This window comes from Lichenostomus cassidix, chromosome 14, assembly GCF_008360975.1.
Source record: "Lichenostomus cassidix isolate B80296 chromosome 14, HeHo_3.0, whole genome shotgun sequence".
Classification (NCBI taxonomy): Eukaryota; Metazoa; Chordata; class Aves; order Passeriformes; family Meliphagidae; genus Lichenostomus; species Lichenostomus cassidix.
This window is the reverse complement of record NC_139495.1, coordinates 15,692,143-15,711,262: the sequence shown is the minus strand read 5'-3', so window position 1 is coordinate 15,711,262 and position 19,120 is coordinate 15,692,143. Positions and strand designations below refer to the sequence as shown.

The 19,120-nt window shown below is 50.2% G+C and overlaps 2 protein-coding genes across 6 annotated transcripts; both read right to left on the bottom strand.

Annotated features, from left to right (window-relative positions):
• Positions 1–1,401: 1,401 nt before the first annotated feature.
• Positions 1,402–10,034, bottom strand: C14H8orf33 (chromosome 14 C8orf33 homolog). Of its 3 annotated transcripts, none has more exons than XM_085075250.1 (7): positions 9,578–10,034; positions 8,790–8,877; positions 6,122–6,256; positions 5,262–5,941; positions 3,652–3,739; positions 3,416–3,562; positions 1,402–3,292 (listed from the first exon to the last, which is right to left on the bottom strand). In XM_085075250.1, the coding sequence occupies exons 1-7, from the start codon at positions 9,584–9,586 to the stop codon at positions 3,096–3,098; spliced, it is 1,344 nt and encodes a 447-aa protein (XP_084931376.1). In that variant the 5' UTR covers positions 9,587–10,034; the 3' UTR covers positions 1,402–3,095. The 3 variants fall into 3 exon arrangements, with proteins under 3 accessions (XP_084931376.1, XP_084931375.1, XP_084931377.1); XM_085075249.1 differs by having other exon boundaries at positions 3,652–3,742; positions 9,578–10,033; XM_085075251.1 differs by lacking the exon at positions 8,790–8,877 and having other exon boundaries at positions 3,652–3,742; positions 9,578–10,031.
• A 77-nt stretch (positions 10,035–10,111) lies between these two features.
• Positions 10,112–19,100, bottom strand: AMDHD2 (amidohydrolase domain containing 2). 3 transcript variants are annotated; one of them, XM_085075252.1, is made up of 11 exons: positions 18,702–19,097; positions 17,935–18,071; positions 17,122–17,261; positions 16,720–16,774; positions 16,090–16,302; positions 14,948–15,036; positions 13,829–13,973; positions 13,473–13,580; positions 12,719–12,787; positions 12,180–12,281; positions 10,112–11,787 (listed from the first exon to the last, which is right to left on the bottom strand). In XM_085075252.1, exons 1-11 carry the CDS (start codon positions 18,782–18,784, stop codon positions 11,699–11,701), a joined length of 1,230 nt encoding a protein of 409 aa, XP_084931378.1. In that variant the 5' UTR covers positions 18,785–19,097; the 3' UTR covers positions 10,112–11,698. The 3 variants fall into 3 exon arrangements, with proteins under 3 accessions (XP_084931378.1, XP_084931379.1, XP_084931380.1); XM_085075253.1 differs by lacking the exon at positions 12,719–12,787 and having other exon boundaries at positions 18,702–19,100; XM_085075254.1 differs by lacking the exon at positions 16,090–16,302 and having other exon boundaries at positions 18,702–19,099.
• Between the last annotated feature and the right edge of the window lie 20 nt (positions 19,101–19,120).

Sequence of the window (19,120 nt, the reverse complement as noted above, 5' to 3'; positions counted from 1 at the left end):
GCCAGCCTCTGCTCTCTTCTTCTGGAGGCAGGATCTGTCTGGAATGGGATTGCATTTCCTAACCTTTGCTTGGGGAATCTATTTACAGAGGGTGCCAAACCTCAAAGGAGCAGAGATCACACCCAGATTTCTGCTGCCTCTGTGTGCAAACATTCTTGGCCTCACCCTGCCCCAGAAATAACCCTAAAATTCTTCACTTTGTTCCCAAAATTGAGACACAGCTTTGCTACAGTGAATGGTCTAAGACAAGTTACAGTGTTGCTGAACCCTTTACTCTCTTCAGAAGCTGATCCTCAGCTTTTAGTTTTCCAAGTCTGATGCTATGAAGCCAGTTTTGCTCTAGAGGCACTGTGGTACTTTCCATTCCCTTCTGCCTTATCTTTAACTCATTCCTAAGGTCATAGCTGTGCTGGATGCTCCTGTAAGCAGTCTGCTGCCTACAAGACTGGGCCTGGTGCTGCTGCCTTCCATTTAGGTGGGCAGTCAGCAAAGAGATACAGTACACCCAATCCAGTCACCCTGCTGGCACGGAACTCAAATGCCAGGCAAAAAGCTGAGGAGAGGATGCAGAAACAGGCAGGTCAGAATTGAGCTCAATTTTTTATCAAAACTGAGCTACATTTCCTTAAAGCAAGAATAGTGGAACAGAGATGTCTAGGCAGATGAGAGTATCTCCCTTCTCCCTCACTGCTGTACATCAACAATGTCTTGGGGCAGGGACCAAACCTCCAGCCACAGGTATTACAGTTACTAGAAGAGCAAAACCCTGATCCAACCCTGACACTAGTATAGTAAGAGACATCACTGAAACCCTAAACAACACTGAAATCCTAAAGAAACAAATGCTAAAAGGGGAAAACATCAACTTAAAAAAAAGTAATTAAAACTGTACTATGGCCCCGCTAAAGGGGAACAGATGGATGGAGCAGACATGGCATTTCCTAACTTCTAATACCATTGCTTGTTTCCTTTCAAACAAATATAATACAGCAAAGCTTAAAAGTGAAGTACAGACTGCTGTAGTTTCAGATGCCTCTTCAAGATACAATCACTAATGAAATAACTTGGGCACATCTGTCAAAAACTCAGGAGGCATCACCTTGACTATAAAAACAGGGAGTAGACAGACAAACGCAAAATGCTTTGTCCAAGATTCCATGGTTGACTCGTGGAACCTACCAGACATGACACTCAGGAACATGAGGTATCTCACTGATGAACATCTGCCTTCCCACACACACATATGTAAGTCCTCCAATAATGAAGTTCAGCAAAAGGAACTGGCTTTGCAGGTCAGCATTATTCAGACCTCTGGAAAACCACTGGAGTTGTTCTCATATTAGAATGGATTTTTTTTCTGACCCCTTTGAAGATAACTGCTGGATCAGATTACACCAAACATCCACCTCACTGGTATCTTTATTCTAATTGTGAATGGCTAATGAACAGCATAAACATCAGGCAATTATGTAAGAATGCTCCTCAGAATACTTCTGCAGCCTTCCACAGCAATGATTTTGTAACATTTTAGCAGGTCTAGCTTTATCTGAGACATGACAAGGAAAAAAATAACTACTTCCCATCCCTGCATAATCAGCTGGAAAAGCAAACAGCTGTAGCTCCAAGATCATGTGGAAGATGCTCTTGAATCTCAGTAAACAGCATGAAGACACAAAAAGTGTGACAAGGACACAGCTTTTGTATGCTCAATGTAAAATCCTGGAAATAAAAAAAAAAATATTGTCTAAGATTGTTCCATACAAGTAACAGCTGCACTCCTCAGCAAATAAAATGTGCTGACCTTGATTTCCAGTTTTCACCTACTGACTTCCAAAAGACAGTCATTTCTCCATGTTTCTCCTCATCATATATGCTACCCAGGTTCAGTTTCTCCTTATGCCCAGACAGGAATTCTTTAAAATATTATTTTAAAATACTAAAAAAAAAAAAGTCTCACAGATGCAACTGCCTGCATCAGAGCTTAGTAATAAAATTAATTTTTTACAGCCAAGACCAGGTTTTTAGTCTTTCACAGCCAATGTTTTTCACCATCTCTAAGCTGCTCTCAGCACTCCCTGAAATGTGCCTACACTCCCATTTCTCTTTTCACAGTCCAGGCTGACTGGACTATAAAAGGGAAGAAAAGCAGTACTCCCTAGGGACACCTGATACCATGTAGCATTTTTTAGGCTTGGTGGGGAAGATTTTCTGCAAGCACTTAAGAGATGGATTCAGTGACTCAAGCAGCAGTGACTGGAGACTCATTCAAAAAGCTAAAATTTAATACAAATCTAATGGAAGAGGGTCTTTAGGTTGTGACAGTTTATTTTACCACCACTCAAGGCGGCATGCAGCTAATTTTCCCTTTGAGGCACTGGTAGTTGTAACTGGGCTACTTATAAAGTAAACTTTATTTAAGAGCCAATTCAACATCCTTCCTAGCTGGCCAGAACATGGCTTCAGCAACAAAAATTTCCCCTCTTTTCCTGGAAACAACTGTCCTTATGTCCCTAGGCTGGATTAAATCAGGATGCGCAGTTTTGTCTAGGCCTGTACCTGCCAGTGAAGGAGATGAGCAAAAATGGTTCTCACTCACTTTCCCCCAAGACCCTGAGCTCGCGCTCCTCCATGTAAGGGATGACACACTGCTGGTGTTTGTTGGATGCCAAAAGCTGCATTCACACAGTCATGGAGTGGACGCATCCAACTATTCACTGCTGGACCTTGATTCCCAGCCATTGCTGCCTCAGCTGCTAGAAAAGCTCTGCTATATTTAAAAGCAACAGAATGGAAAAATCTCATGGTATTAAAGACAGATTCTGCAGTTAATGTCAATTCTACAGGAAGGAAAACAGATCCTTCCACACTGATGACCCTTTCAAAAGTGCCTCTCTCCAGTGTGAGCACAGAGGAGCACTATGTAGGCTGAGTTTTGAGGTCATACGCATAGTAGGCAGATCAAGTTTAAACTTCTAGACAAGGCATTCTGGAAGAGGATCCAGAGATTCATGCATGACATTTGCTACTGCATAGCAGTTTTCCACCATTCTTCAGTTTACAGGGGATCTGGTACAGTTTTCGTCTAAGTGACTTTTCTAGAAGAAGTTAAAGCGAAATTCTTCTCGGGGAGTTGTGAAATTAGGTAAGCCTGTGTTAAGTATCCTGTTTGACTCTGAAGGGGATTCTGCTGAAGCTTGGTTTTTCCTGCAAGCTCCCAAGCACTTCCGGATGAACTGGCCATTCTTCTTGCGGATACTTCCCTTCACCTCCACGATCCTGGCAGATTTTGCAGCTTAAAGAGGGGAGAAAAAAAGCTGTAAGAGACATTCAGTCATCTCATATAGTGAGGCCCCAGTCTGCAAAGCATAGGATTGAATCCCTTTCTTCTCCTTCTCACCATGCAAAGTTCTCCTACCTGTTTCCATAAGCTTCAGCTCTCTGCACAGCTCCTCCTGCATCTTCTTCCTGTAGTCTCCAAACATGGCTCTCATGAGCTGACGCTTCTTCACGAGTGGAGCCTTGTCACTGCGCAGCGTCCGGACTGCCCTGAGAGCCTCCTCAGCTGCAGCAAAGGAGAAACAACACACAAGTTAAGGCTCCCTGCTGACTCTGCCCCTGCTTCCCCCAGAAGAGCTCTTCTTCAGTGCTTACCCTGCTTTGGAGTGGGTTTCTGTGTCTTCAAGCCGAGTTCCAGTTGGTTCACACACCAGTCCACCTCTTTCCGCAGCTGTTCATCTGACTGCTATCAACATGAGGTACAGTGAGCAAGAGGAAATAAGTCATCCAAAAATTTCAGCAGCAGTTGCTACACAGGATGAAAGGGAACTCCATAAAGTCAGAACTATTCCTAATATCATGTTCTGGTGATCACTTTATAGACTTCATGATGTTTTCCCTCTACTGTTATTCATCAGATGAGCTAAAAGCACTGTGCAAATGTTTAGCTGCAATTCACTGTCTCTTTTTAATTACTGATTTAATTAATTAGTAATTAAATATGGATTAAATATGTGGCTGCCATTTAGAGGGTGTGTTTTCTGGAAACCTTTTCAGTTTTCAAATAGACTTACAGATGGGATAATAAACATTGATGTTAATAAACATTAACAACAAAAAAATCCCTATCCCCAAACCCGCAGAAAATCAAAAACAGCAAACAATGGACAAAATCAGAAGCTGAGTCTTTTATCTCAGCTCCTCTGTGCTTGCTCAACCAGAAATGCATGAGGAGAAGGAAGCTGAAGCCCACGGAGATGGAGGAAGCTGAGTCCCATAGAGCAAAGCCAGCTGGCTAACTCAGCAGTGGGAGAGGGAAACAGGGCTGCATCCTGGGACTGAAGCAATTCTTAACTGTTATGTACATGTAAATACAAACACCCTCACACTGTCTCCTTTCACCTACAACAGTGGCCTTCCAAAGGACTGGAAGGGCTTTACCTCACCTTCAACTCTTCCTATGTCTCTGCTACTCAGCAGTGTTTATTGGTAGGACTGGAGGTGAAGCAGTCCTTTGGATGGAATGTTCCAGAAGCAGGTGAACACTCAGTGCAATTTCCTCGTAGAGTATTAAGAAAAGGAAGGTTTTGTGTAATCTTGTATTACAGTATTGATCAGCTAGCATTGTTTGTTAATAAAACCTACACCAGTGCTGGAAAGTAAAATAAAATGAAGACCTGGACCTTAGCAGAACAGAAAACCTCAGAGTGTACCTTAATGGTCTGTTTACACATAACTTGCATCTTCAGTTGATTTCTGGGCCACACCCTACAGAAGAACCTCCTCAGAAGCACCCTTGAGCTCTACCACAGCCCCTTGGCTACACGAGGTGGCAGCTCCGTGCCTTGGATTTGCTCCTTGCACTACAAAAGCAATTTGTCCTGCAATGTGCATGTCATAGCTACAGGGCCTGGCTCAGCACTCACAGGCACCAGCTTGGCACCAACTGAAGACAGTTATCTCCATTTCCTATTTTTATTTTCTTAAGAAAACATGGCATCCAGCTCCCCAGGATTAGCTGTTACAACCCTAAACATGAAATGTTTCAGCCCAAATCTGAAGGACCATTAACTTCCTGCACATTGGTCAGATTCCTCAGCTGTGCAGCACAGAAAGCAAACAGTTGCAGGAAGATGTAAGGGGCAACTGTGGTCTTTCAGCTTCCATTTCAAGGCAGTATGCTAATTGTTCATCTGTGCAAGGAGACAAAGGGTCTCTTTAGGTCAAGGGTTTATAAATTATGGGATCCCATCAATATTAACTACCTGAGAGGTCTTCTCAGCCTGATGGGAAGTATCTGTATTTTGACAGCTGTTAGCTTCTGCCTTTGCCTTCCTGCTGGTCTCAGTTTCTTCTGTTTTCTTTTTACTGACAGGTAGTTTTTGTTTCTTCTTTTTCTTCTGGGCAGCTCCACCTCCTGTTGATTTCTCTGTCACTGCCTCATCTCTAGGGGTTGTCTCTGTTTGGGGGATCTTTGGTGTGACACGGCTTCTGACCGCTTTGGGTGCATTGCCTGTTGCTTGAGTCACCTCAAGGTTCTGTAAGGCTGCAGCTTGTGGCAGAGCTGCTGATTCAGCCAGCAGTGAAGGATCTGCTGTGTGCTCTGTATGTTGGCTTGCTGGAAGTAACTGCAGCTGAGGGCAGTCTTCATCTGGGATGGCAAAGTTGAAAGCAAACCTGGGTTCTTGTCCAGAGGCAGCAAACCTCAAGGCTTCATTAAAGTACTCCTGCTTGGTGGCTCTGACATTGCTTGGTACCTTCTCAGCACCACTGTCACCACGGTCAGCTTCTGGGTTGGTCTTGGAAAGTGTAAAATCGAATTGGAAGCTGCTGACAGATGATGTGAACAGCTCTGGCTTTGCCTCTGGGGTTGGGTCAGCTTGTTTCACAGCATCTGCAGCCTGTCCATTGCTTGGCTGTACTTCCACAACATCAGGTTTCATGTCTAGAAAAGACAAAGAATATTGTTTCAATACTGATGTTATCAATACACCAGTTTCTTACCACTGGCATGCCACTGCAGCTCCCAGGGTAAGGCACTGCCCAGAGAGGTGACTCAATCTAATGCTGCAACCTAAGAGAAGAACCAAATCTCACCATCCCCTGAGGGACAGCTCAAGTTCACCTTTCTCCATGCTCTTCTGACCCTCAACCATCTTGAGACAACAATCCCCAAAGACATTGCTTATCGCTTGTTGCTTCTCTGCAAGAGGAGTCTCAGGGGAGCACAGGACTTTGAGAATGTGTTGGGTCTCCTCTGCTGCACTCAGAAAACACCAAGAGAGACAAGAAACAGGTTATGGTGGGGCTTAAAATCCACACTGTGGGATGCTGATGACTGAGTCTTCTCTGAATGCACTCTGTGTTCAGATCACCTCTGACTAATCCATAACTAGCGTTCAATCAAAAGGGAATTCAAATACTTGTAGAAGCTCAAATACTGTGAGATATTCCGAGAGAGGGAAAAAAAATCTTAACTGCTTATTACATACAGTCAGACACTTACACTGCAGTAAGTGCACTGCTAAAGGCACAGAAGCTATAGAAGGCTTAGCAATCCTTCCCTCAAGGCAAAGGCAAATCCCATAACCTAGCTCAGCATCTCTTCTCTGGAAAACTGGAAAAAATCTGAGCAGAGAGCATACCATGAAAAGCTGGACTCTTGCTTGACTCTGTTACAAACCAGCATGACCACAACAGGAATCCAAAACTTTTGTGTTATAGCAGATTCTCTAAAAAGCAGAATTGTTCTGTGACAGTGGTCCCCAAGACCTCCATTTGGGAACCCTAAATACAGTCTTGTAGTGTTTGTCTCACTCATTTTAAACCACAGAACAATTTGACAGTAATACTATGGAATGGGCACGTCCCACCTCTCCCGTCTGCAGCGCCCAACTCTCTGGGGAAAGAACCTTTCCCTAACATTCAGCCGAATAATCATCCCCTAACAGAGTTCCAGCCATTCCCTCAGGTCCTGTCCCTGGTCACAGAGAGCAGAGATCAGAGCTGCCCCACCACTGCCCCCTGGGAGGAACTACAGACGTGGTGAGCTCTGTGCTCCATCTCCTCCAGCTGAACAAACCAAGTGCCTGCAGCTGCTTCTCCTATGGCTTCCCCTCGAGACCCTTCTCCACCCTCGTGTCCCTGCCTCGGACACTCTCTAACAGTTTTGGATCCTTCTAATATTGTGGTGCCCCAAACTGCCCCCAGCACTCGAGGTGAAGCCACCCCAGCACAGAGCAGAGTGAGACGATCCCTTCCCTGTCCCAGCCAGTGATGCTGAGCCCAATGCACCCCAGACCGTGGTGGGACAGAAATGGGACATGTCTTCACAGCATCTGGGTGTCAGGGTCCTGAGCACATGTACCCTTATATCAAGGGGTTTGGCTAGCTGCAGTCCAGGCCTGTTACACAGCAAGAGTTAGAAAAAAGCTCCAGGGAGCTGCTCTTCTCCCTCATCTGGGAGTTATTCTGAATGAGGATCTCATGCATACAGTGCTACAGCCAAATAATTCATTGATCCAGACCCTGAATTCCTGGCTAGAGCTTTGTTCTGCCTTCTCATCAGACTTCTCCAGTGACTGGGACTCTAGGCAGAGCCTTGGTATGATCAGCAGAGCTGCTCAGCTCTCCTGGTTCACATACTGTGCAAAGGGGCCCTTTTCTGACTAGGCCACTACTTCTGTTGCCTTGTCCCTGTGCTCAGCTCCTGCCTCCTCTCCGGGAGTTGCCTTTCCTGCTGCTGGGCACTGGACTGGCACAGGATACAGGTGTAACAAAATGGTCTGATCATAGAATAGTTTGGGTAGGAACGTTAAAGCTCATTCACCCCTGCACTGGGCAGGGACACCTTCCACTATCCCAGGTTGCTCCAAGCCCTGTCCAGCTGGGTCTTGGACATTTCCAGGTATGGGGCAGCCACAGCTTCTCCAGGGAACCTGTGCCAGGGTCTCACCACCCTCACAGCCAGGAATTCCTTCCTAATATCTGACCTAAGCATAATCTCTGTCAGTGGGAAATCATTCCTCCTTGCCCTGTCACTCCAGGCCCTTGTCCCAAGTCCCCCTCCAGCTCTCCTGGAGCCCCTTCCGGCACTGGAAGGGGCTCTAAGGCCTCCCCAGAGCCCCTTCAGGCACTGGAAGGGGCTCTAAGGTCTCCCCAGAGCCTTCTCTTGTCCAGGCTAAACAATCCCAACCCTCTCAGCCTTAATTCTTCTTGGAGCCTGATGCCCAAGCACAGGGTGAGGGCACCTATCAGTCACTTCTCCATCCTCAGGTGCACTAGCAAACACTCACCTGAGCATCTTACATAGGGTTCACAGCCCTCTCCTAAGGTGAACTACTGACCAGGAGGACATGTGTCTGCAGCTCTTTACAAATTGTATTAACAAGATCAAACTATGACATTATAGAATTTTATCTTCCATGTAATTTTTCCCTCAAACAAGCTTCACAAAAATAAACCTGACACACTGGCACAGTATTTCCTTAAGATGGAAAACAAAGGCAGAGCTGTAGCAGAACCAAACAAGCCATTATATGGGAAAATGAGAACATGACAAAGAATACAGAAAAGAGGGAGAAAAAACACCAAAGGAATGAAAGATAAAGCTGTTTCCAGAAACACAGTCCTTTAAGCCAAATGATCTATGTCGTTTTGTGTTTAGAACAAGTCCCAGATAACACAGGAACATGGAACATAAAGGGGAGAGGAAACAGAATAACATCCAGATCTGGTAAATCACACCCAAGGCCATTATATGGGGGAGTGTGGGCTGGGAAAGAGGAACGTACCTAGTTTGGGGTGTGACGTGAGGTGGAGATCTGCCTCCAACTGCGAAATGCAACACTCCAGCTCTTCCTGGAACACACCTTGGGAAGCCTTGGACATTGTGTGGGGAAGGCAGAATGTTTAGAAGCACAAATCTCTCAGCTTCAAAACTGATTCCAAAATTGAGTTTTCTGAGACCTTCTACCCCCTCACAGGAGATCATACCTGGCTTTACACTGGAGGTGTCCTGTGTAACAGCTCATTTATACCATAAACCAACACAGCACAGGGACACGTGTCCTGTGTAGAGAGCACCAGAGGAGCCCTCTGCATTACAAAAATTACAGCTCTTACTAAAAGGAAACCCTGCCACTCCTTGCAAACCAGGACTTCCCACAGATTTTTTTTTTAAATGTTTTTCTCTACCTGCCTCTTTTTAAAGGCCCCAAATGGAAAATTCCTCATTTTACCTGAAACTTAAGTCTATGGCATAACGTCTCCACAGCAGGAAATTTACCCCTTAAGCACAGCTCTGGCAACACACAGAATTTATCTTTAGGCTAAACACAACCCCATGCGCTGTACTTCTACGCTGGCTGCCTACTGCTAAGCAAGTGGAAGCAAATGTTTGCAGCCCGCCTGGGGACAAGGCACACTAAGGCATTGGGAACGAAAAGAATGTTCAGGATAAGGAGATGAGCAGGGACTGGGAAAGGCACCAGCGCTGGGAAGGCCTTTAAGGAGAACCTGTGGGAGCTGGGCCCGGTGCGCTGAGAGGGGCTCGGCGCGGGCCGAGCAGCAGAGCCCTTACCCGCTCCATGACGAGCTCCCCGCTTTGCCGCCGGAGGAAGCGACCCCGCCGCACCGCCCACCTCCGGTCACGGGCCGGCTGTGGGCTCCGGGAGCAGCTCCGCCCGGGCCGGGCCGGCACCGCCAACTGGAGCTCGGGACCCGCTCGGAGCAACCCTCGGACCCTTCCCGGAGCCTCCGCGGGGTCTCCCCCCCGCCGCCGGCCAGGGCTGAGGACGGGCGGGCCGAGCCGGCGTGCACCACCCTCAGCGTTCCGGCCGCGGCCGCGCCCCGCGCTCCCGTTCCGCTCGCCAGGGCTCAGAGCCGGCGGGGCTGGGGCGCCCCGGGGCTGGAGGGGCCGAGCCCCCAGCGCCCACCTTGGCAGCGCATTTGTGACCCCCGAGCCTCCCTCCTGCTCCCCTGAGCGCCACAGGGACCTGTCGAACACACATGAGTCCACGGCCGGGCCGGGCCGCGGGTATCCACCAGCTTAACACAGGCCATGCCAACACGCACCACCATGGGCAGACAAAAAAGATTAATACACGCCTACACGTACTGTCTAATCAATTTCTATTTTAGATTTCCTTTTGATTATTTAATTTTGTAAATAAAAAGTTAGACACCTTGTTTCATAGGCATTTTTTGCCCCTTGGATAGTTTCCACCAACAGCCAGAAGATCTCCATGAGGTCAGTACTGCAGCAGCACAGCAGGTCACAGCGTGGGGTTTGGTGCCTCAAATGCTTCAAACCATGGAGTTTATAATTTCTCTTGACATTGGCAGCTGATGTTAGAAATACTCCAAGGCTGACAGTGATTCCAGAAGGGCTCTAAAGTGCTGGGAAAGCACTTCCAAATGTTGCTGTTAAAGACCATAAAATGGTTCTGGAAAAATCGGCACACTTCTGCCAATCCCAACTTCAGTCTGTTTAACAATCTCCACCCTTGCTGAGACTTAGCTGTTGTCTAAGCCCTCCCCTCACTACAAAAACCACCTCATTAGTTTGAGCCTTATCCAAGGTTGTCTTGAGACTTATCTCGGAGCTTATTCTGAGTGGTAGAGCAGGGTCAAAATCAGCATCAGTCCTCCCATACAAGGGTCCAAGTGTTAGGAAAAAAAGCTGACAGTCAAGTATTGGAGAATAATGAGCACAAAACAATGAACTATCGTATCTGTCTTGAAAGGCCAGAATCCCACTGCAGTTTTCCTCTCCCTCAGTGCCTGCGCTGGACTGAGGGCTCGTGAGCCTGTCACCACCAGTCTGGATGCATCCCCTAAAGCAAAAGCTCCCAATGTGTGACCTGAGGAATGCACAAACACATCCAGTGACGCAAAGGCTCTTCTCAGTATGGCTAGAATGGAGCCTGCAGAACCCATCCACACAGTAAGGAGTGAAAGGAACGTTGTTTTCTATGGCAGGATGCTGTCCATGTCTCCAGCTCTGTGGACTCAATGCTCATGCAGGGAAAAGGCACAAAGGACCAGCAATGCCTTGGTATTCCTGGATTTGATCTCTGCCCTGAGGATTCAGCCCCACAATGGCACCGAGACAGCAAGCTGTGGCAGCCTTGCTCCGAGGATACACAACAGAAGGGCTGTCAGGAGATCCAAACGTGATCCTCAGCTTCTGCTGACACAACAGAAACCTTGTCATGGGAAGAGCTGCGAATTGAGCTGGTGGAAGCTGATGTCTAACAAGTCATGGCTGCCCAGGAGCGAAGCAAACAGGAGACAGAGGAATGGGAATGGCTTGAACCTGCCTTGGGCACAGTGCAGGTTAGTGTGTGCTGTATAAACAGTGCAAAGGCTGGGACAGTTCCTCACTGCTGTCAGATGGTAGCAGGAGCACCTATCTGGGGGCAGGACAGCTGTGCAGTCCCATAGGTAACTCCAGGACTGGCATTCCCTGGAAGCACTGAGCTGCCTTCTTTCCTCATGCCACCAAGTAAACACCAACAAATTTGTGGCAGGCATGGCTCTAACTGGAAGCTGGAAAATGCAGCTCTTTGGTATGAGGCTCCTTTGAGGGAGTTGGAGGAAGAAATTGAGCAAAAAAAAAGCAAAAGAGAGAAGTGGGGTGGTTGCCAGAGCTGCTAACCACAGCGCCAGGGAGCTTGGAGAGCACTGGGACAGCCCAGCATCACATGCCCAATGTATCCTGTCGCCAGACTTCCTCGCCGGCAATGTACGTGGCTTGCACATATAGGCTGTCATTCAGCATTAGGAAATCTGTGTTGGACAAGAGAAAAAGGAAGCAGCTGTCAGAGGAATGGGGTTTCTGGAGCTGGCAGGGGAGAGCTGAGTGCAGTAGGGAAAGTCTTCTCCCCACCCCAGGATGGCACTGCAGTGCAGTCCTGTCAATGGCAGCTCTGCTCTCTGCTCGGCTGAGATGTGGGGGCACTCCAAAGGGTTTCCCAAACACCATTAGCATCCAAGGGAAAAACCACTGGAGCAAAAGACCAGAGCAAATCCCAGGTGGAGCAAGTCTCTCTACAGCTTCTACTGAAACAGGGATTACAGCAGCCCCTGCTTTGCTCCAGCACTTGTGAGCCCTGACACCATTGTCTTCATACCAGTACCTGCTGTCCCCATACCAATACGTGCTGTGCCCATAGCAATACCTGCATCGGAGTCATAATTCAGTGTTCCCTTTTTATGTTCAATCCCCAGGAGCTGGGCGGGATGGAGAGACGCCGCCTCCAACGCGGTCTCTACTGAACACCCTTGGACAGAGAATTGGGGAGAAGTTAGGGCAGCCATGGCCCCATTGCCAGAGCAGCCCAAATACCCCTGGACAAGGCAGCTGTCAACCAGGCATGGACCTGAGCTGGAACACCCTCAGCACAGCCAGCTGGAGCTGGGAAGGGAAATATCCCTACAAGAGAGAGCAGGCTTTGGAAAACTGAACACCTAGAGTATGGAGAGGGAAAAATCATTCACTTTTGTGAGGAAGAAGCAGGTGAGTTCACCTCTCATTAGTGCTATGGGTTAAAATGAAACTTCCCTTCAAAAAGGGGCTCATCTGAGGGCACTGATCCCAGCCCTTCTCATGTCTCAGGTGAGAGGGAACGTTCCTGGTGGAATGGACACAGCTGGCAAAAGCAAGACCTCCTCCCGTGTCAACACAGGGAGCAGCAGCTTGTGGATAAGGCTTCCTTACCCGTGGCCTCTTGGAAGTGTCGCACACACGTGTCCATGGTTGCCACGCTGCCACTCAGGGTCTTTGTGCCTGGGAGAGGAACAGGATGGCACTGAGCAGCTCCCACAGCTCACAGCAAGAAAGAGGACAGTAGAGAAGCATAATGGGACCAGAAGTGCAGAAATCTTGGGTGGCAGGAGGAACAAGCTGAAGGGCCTGCAGCCACTTGCTGCTGGAGCACAGGAAGAGGTTCCCGGGTGTTACCCCCAGCTCCACCATCAGGCCAGCTGGACTCGATGAAAACAGCTCACAGTGCAGGCATCTGCTGCCAGAGGATGGGAATGGAGAAAGGAATGATCCTTCTCTGAAATACCTTCCCAGTCTTCATCTACTTGGGAACTTGAAACTTAAGGAATTTAGCTAGCAAGAAGTGGTAGTGTTATAATAAAGAAAAGGGACAATAAATACCTCTGAGATTTCTCTGTCCTTACTGACTCCCTGAACCTCTGGCACCCTTGACACTAGACAGTGAGGCTTTCAAAGGTGTTGCACACAGCTACAACTGGACAGATTCATCCATGAGGGTGGCACACTTCTCTTTACCAAGAGCTTCATTCTCCCCAAGGCGAAGTCACTGCAGATCCACTACGCATCAAAACCCAAGAGGGTGGCAGCACAAACGCTGCCACACACCAACAGAGCAAGGTGTGCTCAGCTCCTCAGGAATACTGCCAGTGGCAGCACTGTACCCAGCTCTTGAGCAAGAGGCACTTACCTGCAATGTAGGTATTCAGACCATCAATCTCCACCACCTGCTGACCCAGTGTGTGCCGACCCGGTGCCAGCCCCATGCCTGCGATTGCATCTGTCACCAGCACCAGGCCTGCAGAACACAAGGAAAGGGGCCCTGTCAACTTTGAAGCTGATTTTGCTGCAGCTCCAAGCACTGTGTCCTGCTGACCCTCCCAGAGAGTGACCATGTGTCTCCAGCCACATCCCACAAAGCAAGAGGATTGAGGGATCGGTCACGTGGCTGTGACCTTCCAGGCAGCAAGGGCAGCACAAATGTCTTGTGGGAGATAGCACAGTGCTCGGAGTGGCTGGTGACATTGGGGTACTGCCATGGCTCACCTTTGGGGTGGGCTCGGTGGGCAATGCGCAGGGCAGCAGGGTTGGTGTGGATACCATCAGAAATCATGCCATAGAAGACTCTCCGTCCAGCAGGAATCTTGTCACTTGTCAGCAGCCCCACAATACCAGGATCACGGTGGTGGAACTGCTCGAGGGTAGAGAGGGAACAAGCTGTGGAGGATCATCAGGACGCACTGGCTGAGACTCTTACCCTCAGGCGATGTGGCTGCCATGTCTATCATACAGTGTCTTTACCAGGCAAACCTGGGCATTGCCTTGAATTACAGAATCACAGGATGGGTTGAGTTGGAAGAGACCATAAAGCTTATCTTGTTCCAACCCCTGCCATGGGCAGAGACACCTTCCACTGTCCCAGACTGCTCCAAGCACTGTCCAACATGATTGAATGGAGCAGGGATGCGACTGCCACAGCTTCTCTGGGCACCCTGTGCCAGGGTCTCAGTACCCTCACAGCCAAGAATTCCTTCCCAATATCCCATCTAACCCTGCCCTCTGGCAGTGGGAAGACATTTCCCCTTGGCCTGCCACTTCAGGCCCTTGTCCAAAGCCCTTCTCCAGCTCTCCTGGAGCCCCTTCAGGCACTGGAAGGGGCTCTGAGGTCTCCCTGGAGCCTTCTCTTCTCCAGGTGAACACCCCCAGCTCTCCCAGCCTGTCCCAGAGCAGAGGAGCTCCAGCCCTTGGAGAATCTCTGTGGCCTCCTCTGGACTCACTGCAGCAGCTCCACATCATTCTTATGATGTTGGATCCCAGGGCTGGAGGCAGCTCTGCAGATGGAGTCTCACCTGAGGTGGACAGAATCCCTCCCTCCACTGCTGCCCACACACAGGAGGAGGTCTGGGTGCACACAGCCAGGGCATGTCGAGCTCTCAGCCACTAACACTTCCTAGTTCTCCCCAGTGATGAATTCCAAGAGTCTGCTACAGCCCTGACTCTCTTTCAGATCCAGCAGTAGGAATGTGAAGCCTGAGGTTCACATGAGCCAACACCTCATTGCAAAGCATGGTACAAAAACAGCTGGGGAGAACACAAACCCATGGGGAGCAGGAGAGAAAGCCCGAAAGCAGTCATGGACCAGGGCAGGTGCCTCTGGGGACTTACCGGCAGCATGGCATTGAAGAGGTGAGTGATGAAGGTCGCTCCGTGCTGCACAGCCTCCTCGGCCTGGGACAGATTAGCCACTGAGTGACCTGGGAAGAGAGACCAAAGCCTGGTTCCTCTGCCCATCACAGATGTATAGTGCAGAAAATCACTGATTTCCCTACAGGAGTGAAGACACTTCATCACTGGATTGTGCTCTAACGCCCACCCTGGCCTGAGGTCTGAGGTGCAGCCCTGACACAGATGTGTTTGGCCATGACCTGGGGGGACTTTGGGCGTGGGTGTTTCACCTGAACTCCTTCAGTGTTCACATCACAGCTGTCACAAATGCCGCCTTGCTCACAGCATGTTGTCTTCAGGCTGGGTTTGAGGTCCAGTGACATGCCTTTCTGCTGGACTCAGGTACTTAAAAGTTTTGTAGAGAGGTATCGGGGAATAGAGACAGTGGGGACTTTGCCAGGAGAGAATATGGGAATTAAACTAACCAGAAAGAAAATTCTCTTTCCCCTGCAGGACAGCAGCTCTGTCCTGGAGTTCTTTGTGTGGCTATGGGATAAGAGATTTTCTGCTGTATGAATGCCCTTCTCACTTGAAGTTTAATTTGACCTTGAATAACTTCCCCCCTTAAAAAGCCAAAAAACTTCTTCAATGATCTTGAGACAAAGAAGAGTTTGTGAAGCAAAGGAAAAGAAAAAAGAAAAGTTTTAAGTCAGAGGCCAGCCAGATTTTGGAGGGAGAAGTTCCTACAGCACTTCTGGTTGAAAAACAGAGTTATCAAACAAACAGTAACCTTTGGAAAATGATTTCACCTGTCAAATAAGGCCTAAAGGAGTGGAACTTCAGAGTTTGAACCCTTCCACATCATCAAACCTCCAAGTAAGACTACTACTCTTCCCTGTATTAGAATACCACCTTGTGTTTACTGCAGGGGCTCCTCAGTTGATACAAACTTTGGCCATTGCTATGGCAGATTGACAGCACGAAGTGAGGTCCCCATTTGTGACAGATATGTCACCTCCATACAGGCCAGGCAAAAGAGAATCCCACCCTGTCCAGTTACACTGAGACACTGTTAGAGACACCACAGCCCTGAGGGAGGGGCTGCCAGAGCTCCCCTGAGCTCCGGGTGCCCCAGCCCTTACCCAGGGAGACACAGATGCCCTGCTTGGTGAGCTCCCGGATCACCTCACTGCTCCTCCTCATCTCAGGGGCCAGGGTCACTATCCGGACACAGTCCAGGGAGCCGTAGGTGGCAAGCAGGTCCTGGAAGGCACCTGCCTCAAAGGTGCGGAGGCAGTGCTCTGGGTGGGCCCCTTTCTTCTCCTTGCTGATGAACGGCCCTTCCAGATGGGCTCCTGTCCAAACAGGAACAGAGCCATGATCCTTCCTCCCCCTGCCAAGGACCAAGAAACCTGTTCTGTCTACTCTGCTCCAGTCAAGCTCTTGCCATTTTTCTGCAGCAAAACACAGGGCTCAGGTAACTGTGAGCTCAGCACAGCAAGAGATGCAGTGCTGGCCACTGGCCAAGCCAATCCACCCCATTACCATTGCCCCAGGGGGCCCAAAGGGGCTGGAGCGGTGTGTGTACAATGACAGAGAACACAGCAAAGGCCAGGCACAGCCTGAGGGACAAAGTGGGTCTGTGCCCACCTGTGCATCCCTCCCACCAAGAGCTCCAGCCCCCATTTGTGCTCAGTAACTTTTTTCACCTCAACCGTGAACGAGATAATTGCCCACCTAGAGTAGCACCAAAGAGGGATGAATCCACTTACCCAGGATACCTGCTCCATCGGCTCCACCATTTCTTACACTGATCTGAGGGAGAACCTAGAGAAAGGGGTTTGTCAGACATGGGACACCAAATACAGCCCCCCAGTCTGCCAAATCAGACCCAAACATCAAGTCTACAGGGAGATGTGTAGCTGGTCTACTTGGGACCATCACAGCTCACAAAGGAAAAGCTGTCTCCAAGCCTTGCTGTGCAGTGCTCACCTGGAAGACATGGCTGTCTTAGAATTCTAAAGGCTAAGGGCAAGAAACCCAGGGTAGAGTCCAGCTCCTCATGCCCATGGCTTTTCTGCCCCAGCAGCTATGCCAGTCTTGGCCCACCCACCTCCTGATACCAGTCTCAGTCCCTGATCATCCTATGGATGGGAGGGAAGAAGGCCCCTTACCTGGTGGTACACAGATGGAGGAGAGGTCACCAGGGTGGGACAGAAAGAGGTTACTCCATGGGAGAGGATTTTCTGACTGACCAGGTCAATACCCGATTTGAAATCCTCTGTAGCCAGAGAGAAGTCCACCCCGAATCCTCCTACACCATGAACAAAACAGAGGTGAAATTGCAGCTTCCCCAGTGGATGTTTCTCACCCAGAAACACGAAAGAAAGATTTTGTGTGACTGGAGGGAGATGTTCCAGTCATAGGGTGCTGATGCAAAGGGCTCCACCAGCACTTCTGTCCTACATTCCAAGGTTCCACAAGTACAAATCTCACCATTGCTGCCCTCCTGAAGTGCTCTTTCCCACAGCAGCCCAGTGTTTTGCAAGCACAGTTTTTTTATTTTGATGCAGGGCAAAATGTGAGGATTGCCAGCTGAAGAGGGATCTGACTTCCAATTTTAGCTACCATAGAACAAGCCCCTCTTTCCTTCAAAAGAGAGCTATCTCAGGTAATGTTTGTTCCCTTGGGAAGTCTTGCCCTCTCCTCCCATGTCCTGGAAGGGGTAGGGCAGGTATCTTGCCAGTGCAGGGGCAGGATAAAATAGAGATGAAAATGAATTCAGAAGAAACCCTCACCTGGCTAAAGGGGATCACTTACATGACAGCAGCAACCACAGGCAAAGTTGCTCTTTCTCATTGGCTGACTCACACCTCCCTTGAGCAGCTGAAACATGGCCATAGGCAGGACGCCCCAGCAGGGCTGGGGGTCACAGATGGACAAATCTGGGATGCCCCAGTCCATGAGTGCACGTGGTTTCACCGTACCATTGATCTGGACATCGATGAAGCCTGGGGCGATGATGCTGTCCTTGCAGTCCAGCTGGACGTCAGCAGAGCCCTTCTCGTCGAAGAAGAGTTTTTCCGGGTTGAGGATCTTCCCCTCTCGCACCCACAGGTCCTCCCTGGAGGGACAGTCACACATACCAAGCTCTGGTGCCATCTGCAGCATGTGGAGCAGGTGGCTGTGCCCCAGTGACAGTGATCCAGGGCAGAGTGGATCCCCCCGGCACCTCCTGCCACATGCCCTGCGATGTGTGCCAGGGTACAGCTGCTTTTCCAGCTGGGACACAGTGGGCAGCCCTGTCTGCCTGGCCCTGGCTCTACAAAACTCACGGGAATGGGATTTTCATGAGCTGCCCCTCAAAGGTGGTGGTGATGGCCAAAGGGCCACGGTGCTGGCAGAGGCAAAACAAGAGGGACTGTACACCACACCTGCCCCCTCTCCTTCCACAAGCTGGAAGAACGGGCATAGGACGGTGGGAGCGCAGGGGGGAGGAGGTCCAACAGCCGATGCACAGGGGGAACTGGCAACCATCCCTCGGGCACTGCAGGTGCCAGGTCAGGTCGGCAGCCCGTCCGGGAGCCCCACACCCCTGGTACCCCCGCAGCCTCAGTACCCCCAGCAGCCCTGGTACCCACGGACACCACGATACCCCCGGACAGCCTTGGTACCCCCGCACATCACGGAACGGTACCCCCAGCAGCCCTGGCACCCCCAGCCAGTCCGGTACCGCCCGTACCCCCCGCCTCACTTCTGGAGCTGGTGGTCCCTCAGAATGCGGCAGTTGGTGAACTGGACAATGGGCGCGTCCGAGACGGATTTGTTGGACGGCATCGTGGGGCAGCGGGAACCGCGAACCCCCGGTGTCCGGCGCAGGGGGCGGGGACCGGGCGTGGCGGAGCAGGGCCAGGCCGCGGCTTCGGTGCAAGCGGCTGCCGCGGGACTGGGCAGCCGGTGAGGGGCGGAGGCACCGGAGCACCGCCCTGGGGGTAGGCAGAGGGTGAGCTCCCTCTCCTGCCCGGTGCTCTATGCCGACGCTGTGAGGAACAAGCCCCGCAGGGCCGTGCGGCCGAGCCTCGCCGCGGTGCCCGATAAGCGCCGGGCCCGGGGCGGTGTCTCCGGTCCGGGGGCACCGGGGTCGGGGGGCGGGGCCGGGGCCCGGGCCTGGGC